The 21932-nt window shown below is 38.3% G+C and overlaps 1 protein-coding gene across 1 annotated transcript in view; it reads left to right on the top strand.

Moving 5' to 3' along the window:
- Positions 1-21932, top strand: part of STAB2 (stabilin 2) — a gene marked incomplete at its 5' end in the record, with an annotated part of 101173 nt that overhangs the window by 78473 nt on the left and 768 nt on the right. The window contains 16 exons of the mRNA XM_081330651.1: positions 989-1135; positions 3464-3520; positions 5202-5325; positions 7830-7979; positions 8870-8974; positions 10791-10898; positions 12175-12368; positions 13048-13189; positions 13785-13918; positions 14505-14670; positions 15422-15528; positions 16702-16821; positions 17411-17560; positions 19021-19131; positions 20442-20570; positions 21434-21550. Of these exons, the coding sequence (XP_081186777.1) occupies positions 989-1135; positions 3464-3520; positions 5202-5325; positions 7830-7979; positions 8870-8974; positions 10791-10898; positions 12175-12368; positions 13048-13189; positions 13785-13918; positions 14505-14670; positions 15422-15528; positions 16702-16821; positions 17411-17560; positions 19021-19131; positions 20442-20570; positions 21434-21550 (2061 nt within the window). The remainder of the gene's footprint in view (positions 1-988; positions 1136-3463; positions 3521-5201; positions 5326-7829; positions 7980-8869; positions 8975-10790; positions 10899-12174; positions 12369-13047; positions 13190-13784; positions 13919-14504; positions 14671-15421; positions 15529-16701; positions 16822-17410; positions 17561-19020; positions 19132-20441; positions 20571-21433; positions 21551-21932) is intronic.

The following is a 21932-nucleotide window of genomic DNA, read 5'->3' as shown; positions in this document are numbered from 1 at the left end:
TATATCTTCAATTGGAAAAGCTTCCAATGATTTGCAAATACAACAGATTGTGGTGTTGCCGGACTTCATACAAAATGGCTCTGAAAGTCATGTAGAAAATGGTTTAACTTGGAACAATGAATAAGGCAAAGATGCATGATGCCCCCTTCATCGTTTAATGTATTTGTCAATATGTGTACAGTATAATTAATGCTTGTAATATTAGAGTATATGATTTTGTTATGTTAATATATGTCCTTTTACATGTGGACAAAGCCATGTTTATGATTTAGGATTACTTGCAGGGAAAGTTTCAATGGTTGTATTATATAACAAAGAGCATGGATCTGAAAATTAATGTATCAAAGATTAGCTACCGGTGCTGCCGAAGTGGTGCGAACTGGCTGAATCCCACCACTGCTTACAACCCAGTTCCAAAGTTCCAACAGCCACTCACTCCTGTAGTCATGTGACCACATTTCAGGCACTCAACCATCAGCAGATGTTTGCAGTATCCCACAGTTACATGAACACGATTTTTGCTGAAAATCAGCATTTATTTCCAGTTGAGAATAATAGGTTCATTTAATGAACATGGCATTCACCTAATGACCATGGTGATCCCTTAATGATCACTGCAAAAAAGATAATAAAATTGGGTTTAGTCAGATGATGGCCTGCTTTATGACCATTAGGGCTTAAAACTGTAATGGGCAGGCTATATATAACAGTCATAAGTCAAAGAATGCCTTGGTTTCTTATGCTCCCTATTGCTTACTCCTTTTCTGTGCTTTGCATAATTTTGTTTACTCAAAAACAAAATTGTAGGATGGGGAAATATGTGACTACATAAGATTTCTGACCATAAACTATGCTGGCTAGGATGATGGAAGTTTTATCCCAAAATATGAAAACTACCAGATTGTCTAGTTTAATCTTTTTTTCTCTTTTTCCCTAATCCTGTCATTTTTTTTTCTTAATATCATCATGAATTTACATCTATTTTTAGGGTGAATTGTTCCTTAATGAAAGGAAATGCAAGATCGTACAAAGGCATCTAGAGTTTGATGGTGGCATTGCTTATGGGATTGATTGCATGTTAGCTGATCCCATCCTTGGTGGTCGTTGTGACACTTTTATGACAACTGAATTTCCGGTCAGTCCTTCTGATGAAATGTTGTTGCTTTTTCCAGATATCACATGAATCCAAAGCATTTACTTGCTTGCTTTCTTACTTTCCATCCATCCATCCATTCTGTCCCAGAAGCAATAAAGCAGTCTGAATTTGAAAGTAAATCAGAAAAAAATACTGAAAAAATTATTCAAAAAGAGACTAATACCCTTGCAGAAATATACGTATAGGATTTAATAATCATAATGAGGATAATAAACTAATAATAACTGACTGCATGTGTGTGACTGATACTTATTTCAGTAGCTGCTCTATTATTTCTGGGATGCCCTGTGCATGTATAAACACACGTGTATGCTTATCTATTTATTGCTCATTAAGATGGGGGGGATTCATTAGATTATATTTATATACCGGTATTCTTTTCCTTTAATTAAAATATTTAGCCCCCTTGAGTGTCCAATTTTTAAAATTGTTTATCTCTATTGTCTCTTAGAAAAAGTTCAAAATAAATAAAAAATTGTAAAGGATTCTTTACAATTAATCCCACAACTTTATTACAAATTGATCTGGACTCTTAATCCGCTTATAACTTTCTGAAATCAAAGTCTTAATTAGCTTTGTGCTGTTTCATTTTATTTTTTTAAAAGTTCTTAAGCTTGTAGTTAAAATTTTCTTTCATTAAGCATTTGAAGGGAGACTCACCTGGTGTTTTCAGTCTTCAGGTCTCTAATAGCTAAAAGGTAATTAACAAGCAATTTCCAGGTGTAATTAGAAAAGGAAGCATGTGATCTTAATGTCCTTTTAAAGGCAACAACTGCAGTTTGAGCAAGATAGCTATTCTCTTGTCTCCCAGACTTCTAAACTGGCCGGAGACTTCTGTCTTGCTGTTTCCCTGTGAGGACCAAATGTCTGGAACGCTTGAGGATGTGTCCTGTCCTTATCCAGAGAGTTCAAGGAACCTCTCTATTCATTGGCTCTTTATTCTTTGCCATGGTCTCTGGCTCTGCTTTTAATGGGGCCATCTTCAGGGCGCCATTTTTTTTTCCCTCCAGAAATCCTTGGCAAGACTTTTGGAAATAGTTGGCCAATGCCTACTTCCAAAAGATGAGCAAGAGGTTACAGCTGGTTTCATGCCTAAGGTCATCCTGGAATGCGCAATCTTCCATTTTCTAGTCTGGGGTCTTTCACCACTACACTAAACTTGCTCTCATTGCCATATAGGTGGTCACGTTTAGACCAAGGGTTAAAGTAGTTGATGACATTTCTCATGTCATTTGGTCCTTCCTAGTTGTTTTGTTATTTTAAAAAACAATAGCATTTAAGTACCCAGTGTGCTAGCTGTTGCTGTGGCCTAGCAAGAATAATTGTGCTACATATAATAAGACTCTACAAATGGAAAATATTATGTGTTTTCAGTGGTGTTAGATCCTATTATAAAGGCAACTTGATGAAATGTAATGCTTTCTTCATTCTTTTCGTTCATTTGTCTCATTTACTGGACTTGCTTTTTGAAAAATTTTCCATTATGAATTTGAGCTGCCTTGTGTGCTAGTTGTCTAAGCATAGATTCTGCCAAAGTCAACCAAAAGCCTTGAAGCCTCATCAAGGTAGGAGGCTGTGTTTCCAAGTTGTCATATATTTTAATTCTTCTTGTATTTCTGTGATAGAGGGACGCGGTGGCTCAGTGGGTTAGGACGCTGAGCTTGTCGATCGGAAGGTCGGCAGTTTGGCGGGTCGAATCCCGAGTGCCGCGTAACAGAGTGAGCGCCTGTTACTCGTCCCAGCTTCTGCCAACCTAGCAGTTCGAAAGCACGTAAAAATTCAAGTAGAAAAATAGGGACCACTACGGTGGGAAGGTAACAGCGTTCCGTGCGCCTTTGGCGTCTAGTCATGCCGGCCACATGACCACGGACATGTCCTCGGACAAGCGCTGGCTCTTCGGCTTTGAAACGGAGATGAGCACCGGCCCCTAGAGTCGGAAACGACTAGCACGCATGTGCGGGGGAACCTTTACCTTTACCTTATTTCTGTGATAGTGGTTTGTGCATTTCATACATTCCTAATATGAAGAAGACTGATTAAAAAATGTACTGATTTTATGGAATTTTTGCAAAGAGCAAGAGCTAGATTCTATATTGGCATATGGAAATCACTGCATCTATCTATACAAGAGCATGATTGCAAAAATAAGGGGAAATTATGTCTACTGTGTATTTCACAATGCTTAATTGGGTAGCTCATGCATTAATACATTTACATTGTGCACATTAAGAAGTATGGGTTTTTAAAAATTGGTTAAATGTCATTTTAAGTATTTGGTCTAAAGAATGTGCTTTCCTTTCTCAATAGGGAGATTGTGTCAACTGTTTCAGGAATCCTCAGTGTCCTGGTGGAAGTAAAGTAACGGTAATTGTGACTGTACTTTTTTACTCAATTTTTAAATAATAAATTGATTTTTTTTTTAAAAAAGATTCAGAGAAAGTGAAACAAAACTCCCAATTTCTATTTCTTTACCATATTTCCAGATATCCTGATAAATCACCAAATATGGGTGGTAAATATCTGCCCCTATAGGTGAAGATAAGCAGGGAGACATAAGATGTGTTATACGCCTTCATATAGGATTAATGTACCATAAAGACCAAAAAAATAAAAACCGCCACACAAATCATCCCCAAATAGTCATGAAATCTGGAGAAAAATCAGTACTGCTATTTTGTAAACCATTATGACTTTATTTGAAACTTAATATTAAGAAAACCAAGATCATGACATCTGGCCCTCTCAATTCCTGGCAAATAGATGGGGAAGAAATAGAGGTAGTGACAGATTTTATTTTCCTGGGCTCCAAGATCATTGCAGATAGGGACTGTAGCCAAGAAATTAAAAGACGCTTGCTCCTGGGGAGGAAAGCCACGGCAAATCTAGACAGCACACTAAAAAGCAGAGGCATCACCCTTCCAACAAAAGTGCATATAGTCAAGGCTATGGTCTTCCCAGTTGCAATGTATGGCTGTGAAGGTTGGACCATAAGAAAGAATTGGGGCCTTTGAACTATGGTGCTGGAGAAGACTCCTGCGAGTCCCTTGGACTGCAAGGCAATCAAACTGGTCAGTCCTAGAGGAGATCAACCCTGACTGCTCTTTAGAAGGCCAGATCCTGGAGTTCAAACTCAAATATTTTGGCCACCTAATGAGAAGGAAGGACTTACTGGAGAAGAGCCTAATGCTGGGAAAGGTTGAGGGCAAGAGAAGAAGGGGATGACAGAGAATGAGGTGGCTGGATAGAGTCACTGAAGCAGTAGGCGTGAGCCTAAATGGACTCCAGCAGATGGTAGAGGACAGGAAGACCTGGAGGAACGTTGTCCATGGGGTTGCGATGGGTCGGACACGACTTCACAACTAACAACAACATGACTTTATTATCCAGTCTTCTGTGGTACTAGGATGTTGAAAGTATTGGGGGTGGGAATTATACTATCTTGTTGCTCTGAACAAATCAGAGTATGCCTTGATTGACTGTAGATGTCAAAAAGGTCCAACACCTTAACCCAGGGGTGTCAAACTCAATTTCATTGAGGGCCGCATCAGCATTGCGGTTGCCCTCAGGAGGCCAGGTGGGTATGGCCAGGGTGGGTGTGGCCTACTGGGTGGGCGTGGCTAGAGTGTGTATGGCCTACTGGGTGGGCATGGCCAGCTCTACATCGTTCATATCAAGGCTGCCTATGGGGGCCTGGGCAGGAGTGGGACAGATCTGAGGGTCTCTGGCAGAAGGAGGGTCTCTGGGCCAGGGCCAAGGCAGTGGGGGCCGTTCCCTCACTGTTTACAGGATGGCTTCGCGGGCCACATGAAACCACTTCGCGGGCCGGATCCGGCCCCCGGGCCTTGTGTTTGACATGTCTGCCTTAACCATTGCACCAAACGGTTTCTCATTACTAACAAAGTAAGTACTTACATTGTTTGTATACAGTAGCTTGGAATTTCTGCCCACAGCCAAAGAGAGATGCTTATGCCTTATGAGATGCTTATGCCTCCTAATTCTCTGGTTGGTTAGTTTGTTTTCCCATTTCCATATACAAAATCATAAGGGAGAGAAGCAGCAATGTGAATATACCATCGGTCACAGGATCCTGCAAGGCTGTCGGAGAAGTTGCTCTTTGGCAATGAGGATACCACAGTGCTGTAAAGGATTCTTTGGAAATAAATGCCAAGGTAAGATTCTGAAATCTTAAATACTTGAACTTTGATGATGGATATCTACACAGGGTTTTTAGCAGGTCTAGGAGTGGATATAATTCATATCTAGAAAAAAAGAACAAGGGGAAGGTTGTTCCACTGTTCTAGTGAAAACTGGATCTCTCTTTAGCTGTCTAAAAAAAAAACCCTCTGAAATATCTTACCACATTTCTGCCACACGGTGTCTATTCTGACCTTTAAGCAGAAAAGCTGGTGTGCCGATCATGTAGCATATGATAAAGGCAGATGGTAGATTTTTTAAAAAAATAATAAAGTGAAAAGTTGCTACTCCTGATATATTCCTTTCATTCTCACACATTGAAGTATGTTTTAGAGGATTTTCAGCATGTTTCAAAAATGAAATAGGTCCTTGAATAGTGAAGGCACTGAATCAAAGGAAACCTGGAGAAACTCAATGGTAGCCAACTCATCTTTCTTTAAAAAAAATGTCATTTGTCTTAGATCACTTTGTTTAGATCAGCCATCTCCAAAATGATGTTCCTCAGTTATGTTGCATTGCAAGTCCTTTCATCCTCAGTCAGCTTGGTTGTGCCAGTAAAGCAAAATTGGGAGTCTAGTGTAACATATCTAAGTAGGTCATGTTGGAAAAGCTAAGGTTAAACTAGTTGAAGATTTTTGTTCAGCTGATTCAATTCTTTGACTAGATTGATTGAGCTTTGTAGTGGGGGAATTGACCTACCTGAAATCAAGAGCTTCTGGTTTCTTCTCTGTATAATTAACTTTTGAAGACACTGAAAGGATTAATGTTCTTTGCTTTACTGGGCTAATTTCCATAATTAAGGTCAAGAAGGAATGTTCTTATAGATGAAATGTATATTGATTCCTGTGGGCATCTTATCTGCTTTTTGCAGACTGGGATGAAGCTCTGCCCTGTATTATATCTTCATTTGAACTCTCTAAAATAATTTCAGAATATTGGTGTGCTCACATACAAATACCAAACTCTTTGAATGCAAATTCTTTGTGCCCAAAATGGCATCCCGCATTGCCAAGAGGAACATATCTGCAAGATCAATGGTAGCTCCCAATTTATATTAGTGCAAAACAGGTTTGTAGAAGTACAAAAAAAAGCAGAAAAACTGAAAGATTGAGCATTCTTCGTAGCCTTGGAATCCTAATAGAATACTAACGTGAGAAAAAAGGGTAAGGAAATAAGAAATAAAATGGAACATCTTGGAAGTCCTCGACTTGTGACAAGGCCAAGTTACAAAGGCCTTGAAAAAGGTGACGTGACCATTTTTCACACTTACAACATTGTGGTATCCCCATGGTCACACTATCAAAATTCAGATACTTGGCAACTGACTCATATTTATGACAGTTGCAGTGCCCCAAGTTCATGTGATCACCTTCTGACAAGCAAAGTCAACAGGGAAGCCTGATTCACTTAACATCCATGTTACTATCTTAACAATTGCAGTGATTCACTTAACAACCATGGCAAGAAAAATCATAAAATGTGGCAAAATTCATTTAACAGCTGTTTTGCCTAGCAACAGAAATTTTGGGCTCAATTGTGGTCATAAGTGGAGGACTACTGATAGATGGTTAGAAGTCTTAATATGAATGTAATCCTACACTGCACTGTTCTGTTGCAGGACAGTCCATTATTGCAAATTGCTGTGCCCAGTGTGTTGTATCTGATCCTCAGTTCTTGATATACTCTTTTGAGATGTTTAATATCTGAAAAATAGGCTTGTACAATTTTTAGTTTCTATATTTATTCAGGATAGAGACTGGAAACAGTTTGATCTTTTGCTAAGGGAAATTAATGGGATATTCATGGTATGAAAAAGGAGTCTCTTCCTGTGGAACTAGAAATCCTAACTGACTAAACTTTCACCAACTTAGTGGTCACAAAGAGCGTGGGGTGGAGTGGCGTGGCATAGAGAGAATAGAATAGAATAGAATAGAATAGAATAGAATAGAATAGAATAGAATAGAATAGAATAGAATAGAATAGAATAGAATAGAATAGAATAGAATAGAATAGAATAGAATAGAATAGAATAGAATAGAATAGAATAGAATAGAGTAGGGTAGGGTAGGGTAGGGTAGGGTAGGGTAGGGTAGGGTAGGGTAGGGTAGGGTAGGGTAGGGTAGGGTAGGGTAGGGTAGGACAGGACAGGACAGGACAGGATAGATCTTGGAGGCCTTCTAGCCCAGCCACCTGCTCAGGCCAGAATCCCTATACCATTTGAGACAAATGGTTGTCCAATCTCTTTTTAAAAACTTCCAATGAGGAGCATTCACAACTTCTGGAAGCAAGTTGTTCCACTGATTAATTGTTTTAATTTTGACTAATATTTTGGACTTTGGCCTATAGGATTGCCAATCAGCATGGACCCAGGAGTTATGGCAGTTCAATCTGAATGTATTATTAGAGGGCATAGATGGGATAGGTTTTTCATAAATCTATATGTGTAAGGATTGACTTATTGCCGCTTACTCCTATTCAGCTTGCCCAGGAGGCCCGGAAACTCCTTGCAATAACCATGGATACTGTGATGAAGGCTATGCTGGCACAGGACAATGCCTTTGTAATGATGGCTTCAATGGGACTTCATGCGAGCTCTGTATGCCAGGAAGATATAGCTTGGATTGCAAAAGTAGGTTACCTGTCGACTTACAATTAAATAACAAATATACTCTAACATTGAGCCATAATAGGAGAGCTTGCATGATTAATGGGATCATATGTCTGGTCTAAATCTGGGAGAGCTAACTTCAGTTCTTCTAATTCAAACAGGAATCATAATCCATAACGTATCTGAAACAAATAATGTAGGAATGCTCCTAAATTTTCTCTGTGCCTAGGTGAGAGATTCCTTGTAAATCTGCATATCTTGGATCCTATGGAAGATAAAATGAACATTTAAAAGAAAAATGAAATGTCTAGATAGCTTGAAGGAGCTGAAATAACTCTAACTGTATCTTTTGTTTTTCCTCGTGTATTGGAGATTTGTTCCCAAATATGCAAAAGACTATAAAGTGCCTTATGTATAAGCAATTTTCTCTATATTTTAAAAATCTAACCTACTCACAGGAGTTTCTGTTGCAGAGATTCTTTAAATTGTTATGCAGTTCCAATGCAATTTTGGGGGGAAGTAAATTTAATGTCATTGTCTGTCTATGAATCACGTTTTGTCCTTCAAATCTGTACACTACGCTCTATTTTCTAGAATGTATTTTCTATTTTCTAGAGTGCTAAGACAGCCTTCATGTGGACCAGAAGACAGTAATAAGCTACATGATTCAGGACAAAGCAGTTTCATATACTCCTCTCAATAGCCCCAAGAAATCTGCAATACAGATAGCTATTACTGTATAGACCCCTTTAGATAAAGCCACACTCAGGATCATTGAATTAATGTTCTAATTATTGGGATAATTGCCTTTTGTAAGACTAACTAATGATCCTAAGGCAGAAGGCGAGGTTATGAATTATGTAGTCCATGTGGATTATTCTCCTAATAGTCTAATAATGTTCTATCCATAGCCTGTGATTGTACAGCACATGGACAGTGTGATGAAGGAATTTCTGGATCAGGACTTTGTTTCTGTGAAACTGGATGGACTGGACGGCTCTGTGAAACAGAACTAGGTCTGACTACAGTATTTGATCATGTAAACCTGTTGCAGCTTGTAGAGAACATTTCATTTTGCTTTTGTCTTTTAAGAATGATCAAATAGCTAAATTATGTTGCTATATTGATTTCATGGGTAGAACTTAAAAGAAAACAATATTCTCATATTTTTATGGGTATTGAAGTATTATGAGATCATCCACTGACAGTTATTTCCCATTGCTTCCTAAGGCAGGTAGATGGGTGGATAGATAGATTGAAACAAAAAGAGTGCAGCCTTTCCTCACTTGGTATCTTCAAACAAATGTAATTCTAAAAGTTGCATTTCCCAATTTAACAGAGTAGGAAAGGATGATTTATGACATATCTATACTGTAAACATTGATTCTTTAAGCCAGTTCAAAACAAAAGTAGTAGTACAACAACTACAGGAGATAAATGCAATTGGCTTATCAGAATCTGATAAAGACTATATCAAAGTTTAGATTATCTACATAATACTTCCTTCATCAGGAAAATCAGTCGTACTTCCCATGCATTAGTGGTGGTCAGTGAGATGGTGAAGAATGCTCTGCCCTAAAAGTCTTACAAATAAATTGGGTGGTAAGGTAAACATATCCAGTTGTCAGATTTATGTAGCACAATTGTCCCTATCTTTTCAATAAAACTGGTTAAAGAAGAATCTGAGAAGCTTGGTTTTTGGTTGTAAGTGGCTGATAAGGTCTTGACACACTGTTATACAAATAATGGTCATTTGTTATTAGATTTATATGCCAAAACAACCAAATCTAGTATGGACTGATTTTAAATGTCAGGCTTTAAACAAGTGACACAATGAGCAACCTGTGATTCAAGATTCTCATGTTATCTCACAAATCCTTTTTACAGCCCTGTTTCCTACATAAGATATTATCTTGTAAGACAGTTCTGTGTTCTTTTGAGTAAATTTTGAAGCAATGGCCTGCTATCCGAGTAATTATTGTCCACTTATATGCAACAGAAACAACAGTTGTAAGATAGATGCCTCATATCAAGAAATAAAAACTTGAGCTTAATTAGTTCATTTGGAAATGACCACTCTATCCGTGCTGAAAAATCTGTATGAATGCTAGATAGCAGTAAAGAGAGTTTTATCTCTCCCTTCACAGCTATTGGTTTTTTTAGGATTTTACAGTTAGATCTGATAGACCTATATTTGAAGCAAAAAATCATTCTGTTTATGTTCATCACAATGCATAAAGCAGAGACAACACAGCAGTAATTAAAGCAAACTTTTGCAATTGCATTTGATATAGTTAGTCCTTGACTTATGGCCACAATTGACCCCCAAATTCCTGTTGTTAAGTGAGACATTTCTTAAGTGAGTTTTGCTCCATTTTATGACCTTCCTTGCCACAGTTGTTAAGTGAATCTCTGCAGTTGATAAGTTAGTAACTTGATTGTTAAGTGAATCTGGCTTCCCCATTGTCTTTGCTTGTCAGAAGATTACAAAAGGTATTCACATGGCCCCAGGACACGACAACCATTATAAATATGAACCAGTTGCCAAGCATCTGAATTTTGATCACATGATCATGGGGATGCTGCAAAGGTTGTAAACTGACAAAAATGGTCATTAGTCCCTTTTTTCAGTGTCATTGTAACGTTTAACAGTCACTAAACAAACTATTGTAAGTTGAGGACTACCTGTGTTTGAATCTGATTTAGCCACTAAGTGTGGATGCAATAAGGCTGCCCATTCTTTTTATCTTTGAAAGTATTTATTTCACTCTTTTACTCTTTATTGTTAGACTTGAGATTATGAGAAACATCGTTTTTAATTTTCCTTCACAGCTTCAACTCCAGTATGTTCACCCAGTTGTTCCATCAATGCAGTATGTAATGTTGATGGTACCTGTCAGTGCAAGCCTTATTATACTGGGGATGGACTTACATGTACAGGTAAAAATTATCCTAAGCACAAAATAAAGATCAGGTGTTCATCAAACTTGAGGAATGCATTTTTAATTATCGTTTTATCATTTATCTTTTCATCCCTGTGAAAATCTTTCTTCACAAACTCCTGTTCTCCACCACTCTTTTCCCATCCTCATGAAGCTTCTATGTAGCATTCTGAAATATGAAAGCAATTGTATGTAGTATTTTAGTGAGCTCTGAGATAGCTTTCAAGCAAGAATATATTCGCTTTACAAACAAAGAGAAACTGTGTGATCACTTGAACAACTGGATTACAAAATGTAATCTATAAACCGGATGCCACATGTGGATTCTTCCCTGAAAAAAAGCAGATGTTGAGGGGAAAGCTGTTCTATGCCTCAATCACCTACTATGGAACAGAATGATCAGAACATTAGAAGTTCTGATCGTTGGTCTTGAATATCTTCAAACACAATAGTGGACTAGTTGCTTCTAAGTTACTCTTGAGCGAACTATGTAATGTTGAAAGTTGTCTTTCTTTTTTTCACTTCTTTTCTCCTCTCCTTGTTTTATTTTTGTTTTGGGTTTTGTTTGTTTGTTTTTTGATTAAGCACACCACAAGATTTGACCTAATACAGTAAATAGAACCAAACCCTATTCATTTGAGTTCTGACTTTTCTTATCACATTTGTTAAGTGAATCACTGCAGTTTTTAAGTTGATAACACGGTTATTAAGTGAATCTGGCTTCCCCATTGATTTGCAAAAGACGATCACATGACCTCAGGACACTACAACCATCAAAAATATGAACCAGTTGTCAAGTATCCGAACGTAAATCACATGACCACAGGGATGCTGCAACGGTCATATGTGTGAAAAATGGTCATAAGTCACTTTTTTCAGTGCTGTTGTAATTTTGAACAGTCATTAGATGAAATATTGTAAATCGAGGACTGTCGGTACTTGTTTCATCTGCTGCATAAGCTAGCTCTGTTTATCTTTTGTTTTGTTATTTCTGCTATCTTCTATTATACTGGATGGGAAATGTGCAGAGCAAGGTTGAGCAATCCTTTGGTGGATGGTAACTTTTTTTCTCCTCGGAGTTCGTTCCAAAATTAAATTAAAACTCACAGTATACTAAATTACGTTAAGCTTATTTATGAATTTATTTATAAATCTGATTATGTTTCTTGTCTTAAAGTGACAGGGAACCTTTGCCAAGGGCCTTAGGGTGTCTCCCTCTGATGTAGATCTCCCTTTATTATAGAGATTGATCTGTGCTTCTCTGCATTTCACAGCTGAGAAGCTTTGTAAGAAAAGCAATGGTGGATGTCATAAGAATGCAAAATGTGTACAAACTGATGTGAAAGTCAATTGCACATGTCAGAAGGGATACCAGGGAGATGGCTATACCTGCATGGCTATCAACCCTTGTACTGACGGACTCAATGGTGGATGTCACGAACATGCTCTCTGTACAATGACAGGGCCAGTAAGTATTAGATATTTAAACATTGTTGTGGAATTAGTTTCCCTGTTTATATAAAGGAGCATGCAGATGAAGTTATTTAATATGCAACAGCTTCCTATGGAAAAATAAGCTCATTGTACACAGCCATCCGGTTAATCACCTTTTAGCAAGTCATACAGAATGATCGAGGTAGGTTTACCCTTGATTTTGGCACAAGGTCTCTAAGGTAAACAGGAGACCCAGGCCAAGACATCTGAAGAACATCAGGTTGCCTGTTCTTGAACTAGATCCATAACACAATAACAGGCTAATGAAAGCAAACCTCTTTTTAAGCTTTGTAAGATTTTGCACGTACCATGGGTATTTGAAATGTATTTTTATTTTATTTTTAAATAGAAGTCCAAAGTCAGCTCTAGTGACTTGTAATACAATAGCAATAGCACTTAGACATATATACTGCTTAATAGTGCTTTACAGCACTCTCTAAGAGGTTTACAGAGTTAGCATATTGCCCCAACAATCTGGGCCCTCATTTTACCGACCTCGGGTGGATGGACGGCTGAGTCAACCTTGAGTCAGTCAGAATCAAACTCCTGGACTAAGCAGTGAGTTAGCCTGCAGTACTGCATTCTAACCACTGCACCACCATGGCTCTTATAAGTCTGTTAATATACTCAGTTATACTAAAATTTCCTTTCAGGATAAGCGTAAATGTGAATGTAATGAAAACTACATTGGGGATGGAATTGATTGTGAAGTAAGTCAACTGCCAGTGGACAGATGTTTACAGGACCATGGACAGTGCCATGCAGATGCTAATTGTGCCGACCTCCATTTCCAGGGTCAGTCTTCTAATTTAGAAATAGTTGGAAGCAACTTGTCTATGCTTCTTAATGATGCTGAATCTGAGAATTCTTTACAGTAAAATGGTGGTTCTAATACGAAATAACTCAATGATTGTCAATCTTTATAGATATTTTTTAAACAATAATTTGGTGACTTCGACAACTCAGATCTACTCTGCCGTAATTCATGATAGTTCCATGTGTGTATATGCATATTACCAAAAATATTCAAAACAAAAATATGACATTCAGGTATAGAATCTGCACCTTGTTACAACATGAAAACATAAGAATTTGTTACAAGCATGTCTAAATATGCACCAAGTGTGTGCATCAGTCATGAATATATCAAGACTAATGAATTACTGTATTATCTGCATAGATATTTGAAATATCAAAGACAGTCAATATTTTGTATGATCATATTATCAGGATATTCTGAAACTGGTATGAAATAGGAAATTGTGCAAAGGAAATACTTCATTTTATTGTCTTTACAAAGCACCACCATTTGTATCTGATCTTTTTTAGTTTTCTATAAATCACTATGTCTGGAAACCCCTAAATATTTTTGCATTTTTCTTCTTTGCAGATGCTACAGTTGGTGTTTTTCACATACGCTCTGCAAAGGGGCAGTATAAATTGACTTTTGCTGATGCAAATAAGACTTGTGAAGATGAAAGTGCTACAATAGCTACATACACTCAGCTCTTATATGCTCAGAAGGTAAGGATGCTTATTTATCCTAGCCAAGAGGGAAAATATGCATGGTATTGGACGAGAAGCAAAATGTTTTCAAGGCAAAAAACATGAAATTCAGTTGCCTTTTAAACATCATCTTTGGGACAACCATGACCTGGATGGTTGAGAAACTCCATAGACATCCAGGATACAAACATTCTTCTGTAAAGTATGAACCATTTGCAGCCAGTTCTGTGGAAAAATCCAGACTTCTAGCGTATAACAGCCACAGACTGCCAACCAGAGTTGGGATAGAACTCCAAGTTCTATTTGGAAAAATGAGGCAATCTGTCTTTCATATTGTTGTTGTGACTCATCTACCCTGCTGAAGCTTCAGAGAATGCCCCAAGGATTCTATAGATATCAGAGGTCTGTGGTCAGCAGCATTCTCACTAATGTAACCATCATGTGCATGTTCATGCAGTAGGAACTGCTATATTCATTTTGTCTTCCAGTGAAAGCAATTTATCTTCCAATATTTAGTATGTTGGATAAGCCCCATAGCTTTAGTTTAAGATGGTTATTCATTTTCTTTTGTTTCATGATTGTATTCCTTATATGTTAACAATAGGCCAAGTATCATCTGTGTGCTGCTGGTTGGCTGGCTAATGGAAGAGTCGCATATCCAACAGCTTTCTCTGCCCCAAAATGTGGTGGAGGAGTTGTTGGCATTGTTGATTACGGAATCAGAGTCAACATGACTGAAACCTGGGATGTTTTCTGTTACAGAGTCAAAGGTAAAAATAGAAGAATGTTTGAATTCTCAGAATCTGCCATCTTGGCTCTACAGTAGACCAGATATGTCAAACACAAGGCCCGGGGGCCAGATCCGGCCCGTGAAGTGGTTTCATGCGGCCCACGAAACCATCCTGGAAACAGTGAGGGAAGGGCCCCCACTGCCTTGGCCCTGGCCCAGAGACCCTCCCTCTGCCAGAGACCCTCAGATCTGTCCCACTCCTGCCCAGGCCCCCATAGGCACCCTTGATGCCAATGATGTAGAGCTGGCCATGCCCACCCAGTAGGCCATACGCACTCTAGCCACGCCTGCCCAGTAGGCCACGCCCACCCAGGCCACACCCAACCAGCCCCCTGAGGGCAACCGCAATGCTGATGCGGCCCTCAATGAAATTGAGTTTGACACCCCTGCTCTAGACTCAAGTCATTCAGGTCTGAATTAAAATGTTTGTAGACCTGGGACACTTTTATGATTGTAGCAGTCTCGGGCAGATCTATAGACCAAGCTTTGCATTTACATTGTATTTAAGCATATCACAATTATAAGCAATTTTTAAATGAGAAACAATATATAAACATTTTGATAGGTATAGGTCCTATTAAATCATTATGTAATTCAGATTGCAGAGAAATTCATTCTTTGTAAGGCTGAGAACTTGGCAAGTCTTGGGGAAAGGGCCCCCTATTCCTAATAGATATTCATTTTCCTGGAACCATATCAGTTTCCTATTTAAACTCTTTGTTGTTTTATAGATGTCAGTTGCACTTGTAAGACTGGTTATGTGGGAGATGGAGTTACATGCAGTGGAAATTTGCTTCAAGTCCTCTTTACATTCCCATCATTTACAAATTTTCTCTCGGTGAGTAATAGAAGCAAAGCTTTTTCTCCCCTAGAAAGCAAAAGAACACATTTGAAAATGTTTTTCCCTATGATGTTTTAATGATTTGAATCAGTTATTTGTTTAAAAGGAGCAATAAATGTGATGTAAACAATCTGTTATTATAGTTGAAAATATTGTAACTGTTGGAGATGCCAGGTTTTATCAATGGACTCATCATCATTCAAGGTCAAGATATTATTGAAAAAACACCTGCTTTCAATTTCTTTGTTTTTATCAGTGTTTGGAAACAATGAAAAGCCAACTATAGGAGGGTCCAACATCAGTATTTCTTCCTCTTGAGAGGGTGGAGAAATAGGGCATCCTGTAGCATGTAGACAGCATGAGATCCTGAGCTGCAAAAAGAGACATCCCTGGAGCCAGAAGAGACTTGGCCACTTTTCCCATGTTTTGCTTCTTCTATATTTCCTGCAAGCCTGCAATCCACTGGGGCTGCAGTCTCTGCTTATTTTATTCTTCCAATAGCAAGAAGAAGCCAGCAATCTGGCTCCATTTCTGGAAGGTTTGCTGATGCTTCTTACCTCCCAGTGACTCTGCTTGAGACTAGTAGAAAACACAATCAATCTTGCAAGATTATGTTATTATAGCCAATCTAAATAAAAGAAGTATTTAGTCTTCCAGGGAGTTATTTCTTGGTCTGCTCTGCCTCTTGGCTGAGAAAACTGCTGGTTGAATTCCAAAGAGGAGGAGGAGGAGGAGGAGGAGGAGAGTGAGTATCAGGCAAGGCCTTCTGACCTCTCCTACAATAGTACAACAGCATAATATAGTTATCTGTGAAAGCAGCAGCCTGAACATACATACATGCCTTCTTTCCGTGGTCTTACTCTACTCCACTAGAAGTGAGCAATTTAACCTTTCCCATTGCCCTTTCAGCAACTGTCCTTAAAAGCAGTTTCCTGTTTCTAAAGAAAAAAGTCAACTCATTTATTTAAATATGCATCATTAAAAAATACAATTTGGATCCTTGACTACAAGAAGAATATGAGGGTTCCATAAAATATCTCTGAAGCATTGTTTGTTTATTTATTTATCATGCATTCTTTTCTCCTCTCAGGAAGTTAATTATTTTGCTAGACTCTTATCATAGCGGAATATGTCATAATTATTTACTATCACAATTTACTATCTTAACAGGAGATTTTCACTTATTCAAATACCTCAAGGAAAGGCCAAGAGTTCATGAAATACCTCACAAATCTCTCCATTAAAGCAACCTTGTTTGTACCAAACAATGATGGCTTGAGGAAGAATGAGGTAAATGGAAAAAAAAATAGTGTTTTCCTTGCCAGCTCCAGAAGCTTAAATAGGATCATCATGGAAAGTAATGTTAATTTTTCTGTTTTAAAATTCTCATTGTTCCTAATGCTTATATCATCAATTTATGAAATTAAACCAGATATCTTAAAATTTTGCCTGCTTCTGGCTGTTTTCATAACCTGTTCCAACCTATGGATGAAACAGGTTGAATCTCTGGAGGTGATGAAGCAAATTTCAGATGAGATGAGATAATTAGAGTTTTTAGTTCATTTTTAGCCTAATCCCCCATCGTGATGCAAGCCTCTGGTATTTCCTTTAACATCCAAGAGGCTACTTTACTTGCTCCACCTAATTTCATTTTGTTTAAGTTCTTTTAATTGAAATCAACCTCTTATAACAGCAACTACCTGGATTTGTTTTAGACAGAGTAGAAAAGGTGCTCCCCATAAACTTTATGGAATAAAACGATTCATTTTTAGGAGCAAATGTAAGGAATCAACCCTGAATAAAAAATGGGGGGGGGAGTTGTCAGCTGTGAAATGCTGCCATTTTGATTGTGGACATTGTTATTTTTTGCTGCTTGAAGACACTCTCTGGAAGAGACATTGAATATCATCTAACCCAGAACACCACATATTATGAAGATTTGGTCAATGGAACAACTCTCCAAAGCAGAATAGGGGAAAATCTGTTAATTACACACCAAGAAGAAAACCAGATTTCACTTACTAAAAAGGTAGATTATTTGTTCATCAATATGCTGCTCATAAGGATACATCTTGATGTGCATTGTCTGTATTGCATTGATTTTTTTTTCCTCCAAAAGAACAAAAACTGAGGAATTCTGATATGAATTGGACATGAATGAAAGTCTTCAGGTGGAGAAATAACCTTTCAAATCACTATTCTCCTGTTCTATCTACTATTCTTTTTCTTTGTAAATCTGCTCATTTTTTTATTACCACTGGGCATCAGTGGCAGTCCTAATATTTTTTCTTTAAATTAAGCTAGTAGCTAAAACTCAAATACTTTGGCCACCTAATGAGAAGGAAGGACTCACTGGAGAAGAGTCTAATGCTGGGAAAGATTGAGGGCAATAGAAGAAGGGGACGACAGAGAATGAGGTGGCTGGATGGAGTCACTGAAGCAGTAGGCATGAGCTTAAATGGACTCCAGAAAATGGTAGAGGACAGGAAGGCCTGGAGGAACATTGTTCATAGGGTCGCGATGGGTCGGACACGACTTCGCAACTAACAACAACAACAACAGTAGCTGGATTCTCCTAAAACTTTCTTCTGTATGATTTTGCATACACATGTCTCACTACATTCTTTTCATTAACTATGAAAACAAGAAGAGTAAAGAATTCCACTTTTCACTGGGTTTATCCACAACTATCTCTTATTTTACATACTGTATGTATTTTTTAATGTATAATCTATGTGTGCAGTTCAGTAAATTAGCCTGTTTCACTTTAAAAGCTAGTATAGCAACCACTATATGTTATTTATCTGGATTAAATAACATGAGGGGGGAAATGGCATTTGCCCAACCAGTGATTTAACTCTCTTTCTAAACTGAATAAGAGGCAACCGCAAATTTCTTTGTATGAGTATCCTCCTTGACCAACTGGGTCTGCTACTTCAGCTGAGGAAGAACTGAACCTTTTTTGGGATAATGTCCAACAGCACAAAAAGGGTGAGTCCCTTTAGACAGGAGTAGTATACATATACAAAGTAGATCACATACAAAAGATCTAAGCACTGAAAAGTAAACATTAATTAAGTTACACAGAGTTACTTAGTAAGGTCATATAGCAGGGGTGTCAAACTCAATTTCATTGAGGGCCGCATGAGCATTGCGGTTGCCCTCAGGGGGCCGGGTGGGTGTGGCCTGGGTGGGCGTGGCTAAAGTGCATATGTCCTACTGGGTGGGCATGGCCAGCTCTACATCATTCGCATCAAGGGTGCCTATGGGGGCCTGGGCAGGAGTGGGACAGATCTGAGGGTCTCTGGCAGAAGGAGGGTCTCTGGGCCAGGGCCAAGGCAGTGGGGGCCGTTCCCTCACTGTTTCCAGAATGGCTTCGCGGGCCGCATGAAACCACTTTGCGGGCCGGATCTGGTCCCCGGGCCTTGTGTTTGACACGTCTGTCATATAGTATATTCAACATGTTATGATTCAAGGTTTTTTTTTCAGACGACAACGAAGTATGTGAATGGTAAAGCTATTCGTGAGTGGGACATTATTGCCTCCAATGGGGTCATCCATGTTATTGAAGCATCACTAAAGGCACCCCCTGCAACGTCTGTAAGTGTTTTGCATATGGAAATGTATTTTTTTGAATCAAGTGGTTTCCCAAAAACTGTGAATGAATATTTCTTTTGGAAACAGGCTTGCTGAAGTATGTCAAGAAGGAAATATTGAGTCACTCGGTCATTCTTTGCTTAGGTAGTATTTTTGGGCCATAACTCAGAATCAAAATAGCAACATTAGATTTTAATTAAAAACTGAATTTAAAATGGTAATGTGCTTTCACATTACACACTAACTTTCCTCTTCTGTCATGTTAAAATTACTTCATCTTCTGGAAATAGTCTGATGGTCTTACTCAACACTTTTTGTATGGGGGAGGGAATATGCAGTTCTGGAGCTATAGGTTATGTGCCTTGAGGACATACAGATGTGCACATTGCTATGGAAGAGCTCTTGATTAGGGCACTTACATCATCTTGAAATTAAAAAATGAAGAACCCATTGAATGCTCCAGAACAATCATGAAAGTACTTGGAAAACAACCCAAGTAAAACCACCATCTCCTCTTTTTGAATCTGTTTCATTAGAAGCATTTGTTGGCGCTATCAAGGTGTGGTGAACAGGTTGTTGATTTTACAAAATATTGTTTTCTTGTTATTTCTGTTTTCTCTAATATAGATATATTCTTAAATTAGATAATGTAGTACACATTTCCTATATGCATGTTTTACCATAGTTCACACTTAGACCTTCGTAGCAAAATGGCATGCAAAAAGAAAATCTGGTCTGCTTCTTGGCTTTAAAATGATATTTTCCTTCATCCTGAGTTATTGTACCAATTTCTGTACCACAATAAAGGTAAAGGTAAAGATTCCCCCACACATGCGTGCTAGTTGTTTCCGACTCTAGGGGCCGGTGCTCATCTCCGTTTCAAAGCCAAAGAGCCAGCGTTTGTCCAAGGATGTCTCCGTGGTCATGTGGCCGGCATGACTAGACACCAAAGGCGCATGGAACGCTGTTACCTTCCCACCGTAGTGGTCCCTATTTTTCTACTTGCATTTTTACGTGCTTTCGAACTGTTAGGTTGGCAGAAGCTGGGACAAGTAACAGGCGTTCACTCTGCTATGCGGCACTCAGGATTCGACCCGCCAAACTGCCGATCTTCTGATTGACAAGCTCAGCGTCCTAACCCACTGAGTCACTGCGTCCATCCTGTACCACAATACATTTGGTCAATTTTAAAATACCATGTGATGTGATGTTCTACTGTGAACACATAGTAACATGACTCTCCCTCTAGAATTTGTGAAATATTTAATTATACTTCCTGCTATATCCATTTGCCTTCTTTATCTCAATTCAAGGCTTCTCTACATCCTGGAGCTGGTACAGGAATATTCTTTGCAATCATTCTGGTCATTGGAATCATCGCTTTGGTTGGATATTCATACTTCAGATTTAAGAACAGACCCATTCAATTCCAACTTTTCAGGGTAAGAAAAAGCATAGTAACATAAACAGACTTTTAGAACAGCCACAGTACATGGGTATATATTTTTTTAATTAGGCAACTTTGATCATGTAAGGAAATCAAACACAAGAACTATGTGACAAAGCTGTTCCTTTCATACAAAGAACAGATTTATCTGTTTAGCTTCACTGAGTAGAATATGCAGAGAAAGAGAAAAAAATCTTCATCACTCCTGTTGAGTTTACTGTGCTCTACTAAGGATGCTATTTCTGGTGACTATGGTCTAACACCAGAATGGATTCAACACTTCAGTCAAGATGGAATATAATCTAGAAGAGGACAAGCAAGGGACATAGAAGCACATGAGGCTTAGTTTAGGACAGTGATTCTCACATTTTCTTTACCACGGACCCCCTTTAAATACTTTTTGTGGCATGGACCACCAAGATTTAATTCAAGAATTAAATCATAATATTTCCTCAAGCCTCCGCAAATACCTTGTGACATCATGCCCCCTCCCCAGTGATCCGGAGACCACAGGTTGAGAACCACTGATTTAGTGCATTCCTGATAATCAAACCCTAGTATTTAAATAACTTATAAATACAGCCATCATATAAGTTCTGACTTCCCTGTTTGCTTTGTTTTTTGCTATCCTCAAGTCATCTTGACTTCTGGCAACTGTTGGTCCTCTTTGGAAATGGCTTCCCATTGCCTGTTCCTATGACTGAGAGCGAATAAGCCACCCATCTGGTTTAAGCCAAAGGCAGGATTAGAATTCATATTCTATCAATTTCCTAGCCCAATGCCTTTAAGTACTACACCAAACTGGCTTTCTTTGTAATGAATCTGAACATAAAATATTCTTTTAAAAATATCACATAGGAAAAAGATGATATTGATGTAACTACATTGGACAAAGCGGCATCTACCAACATCTCAAATCCCAATTATGAAAACTCATCAGGTCTTCCATCAGATCCTCCTTATGATCCATTTTTGGTAAGTTTTTATTCTGATGAGGTAGGATTGTTTTCAAAATATGTCAGAAGCCAGAATTGGATTATAAAACAAAATATTGTGGTTTCTACTTAACTAACCACATGTTTTTATCTTCTTTTAGTAACAGAACTATCAGCACATTTATGAGTTTATTTTTGTATTTTTCTCCTTTTTGCTATCCCCTTTGAATTAGCATGTATTCAGGGCATAAGATGATACACATTCATATAACAAAACTGTATCTATGACAACATCACAGCTAATCTTAAGCACCTATCTCTGCCATTTAGCTTTCTACATATAATTTTTAAAATAGAAAATCCATCAATAAATTGTAGTCACTGGATTCAAACAACCAAGAGATGGGCAACACAGCACTCCC

Source organism: Vipera berus, assembly GCF_964194415.1.
Source record: "Vipera berus genome assembly, chromosome: 6".
Classification (NCBI taxonomy): domain Eukaryota; kingdom Metazoa; phylum Chordata; class Lepidosauria; order Squamata; family Viperidae; genus Vipera; species Vipera berus.
The sequence above is the reverse complement of the archived record's forward strand: the minus strand, read 5'-3'. Positions and strand labels throughout refer to the sequence as shown.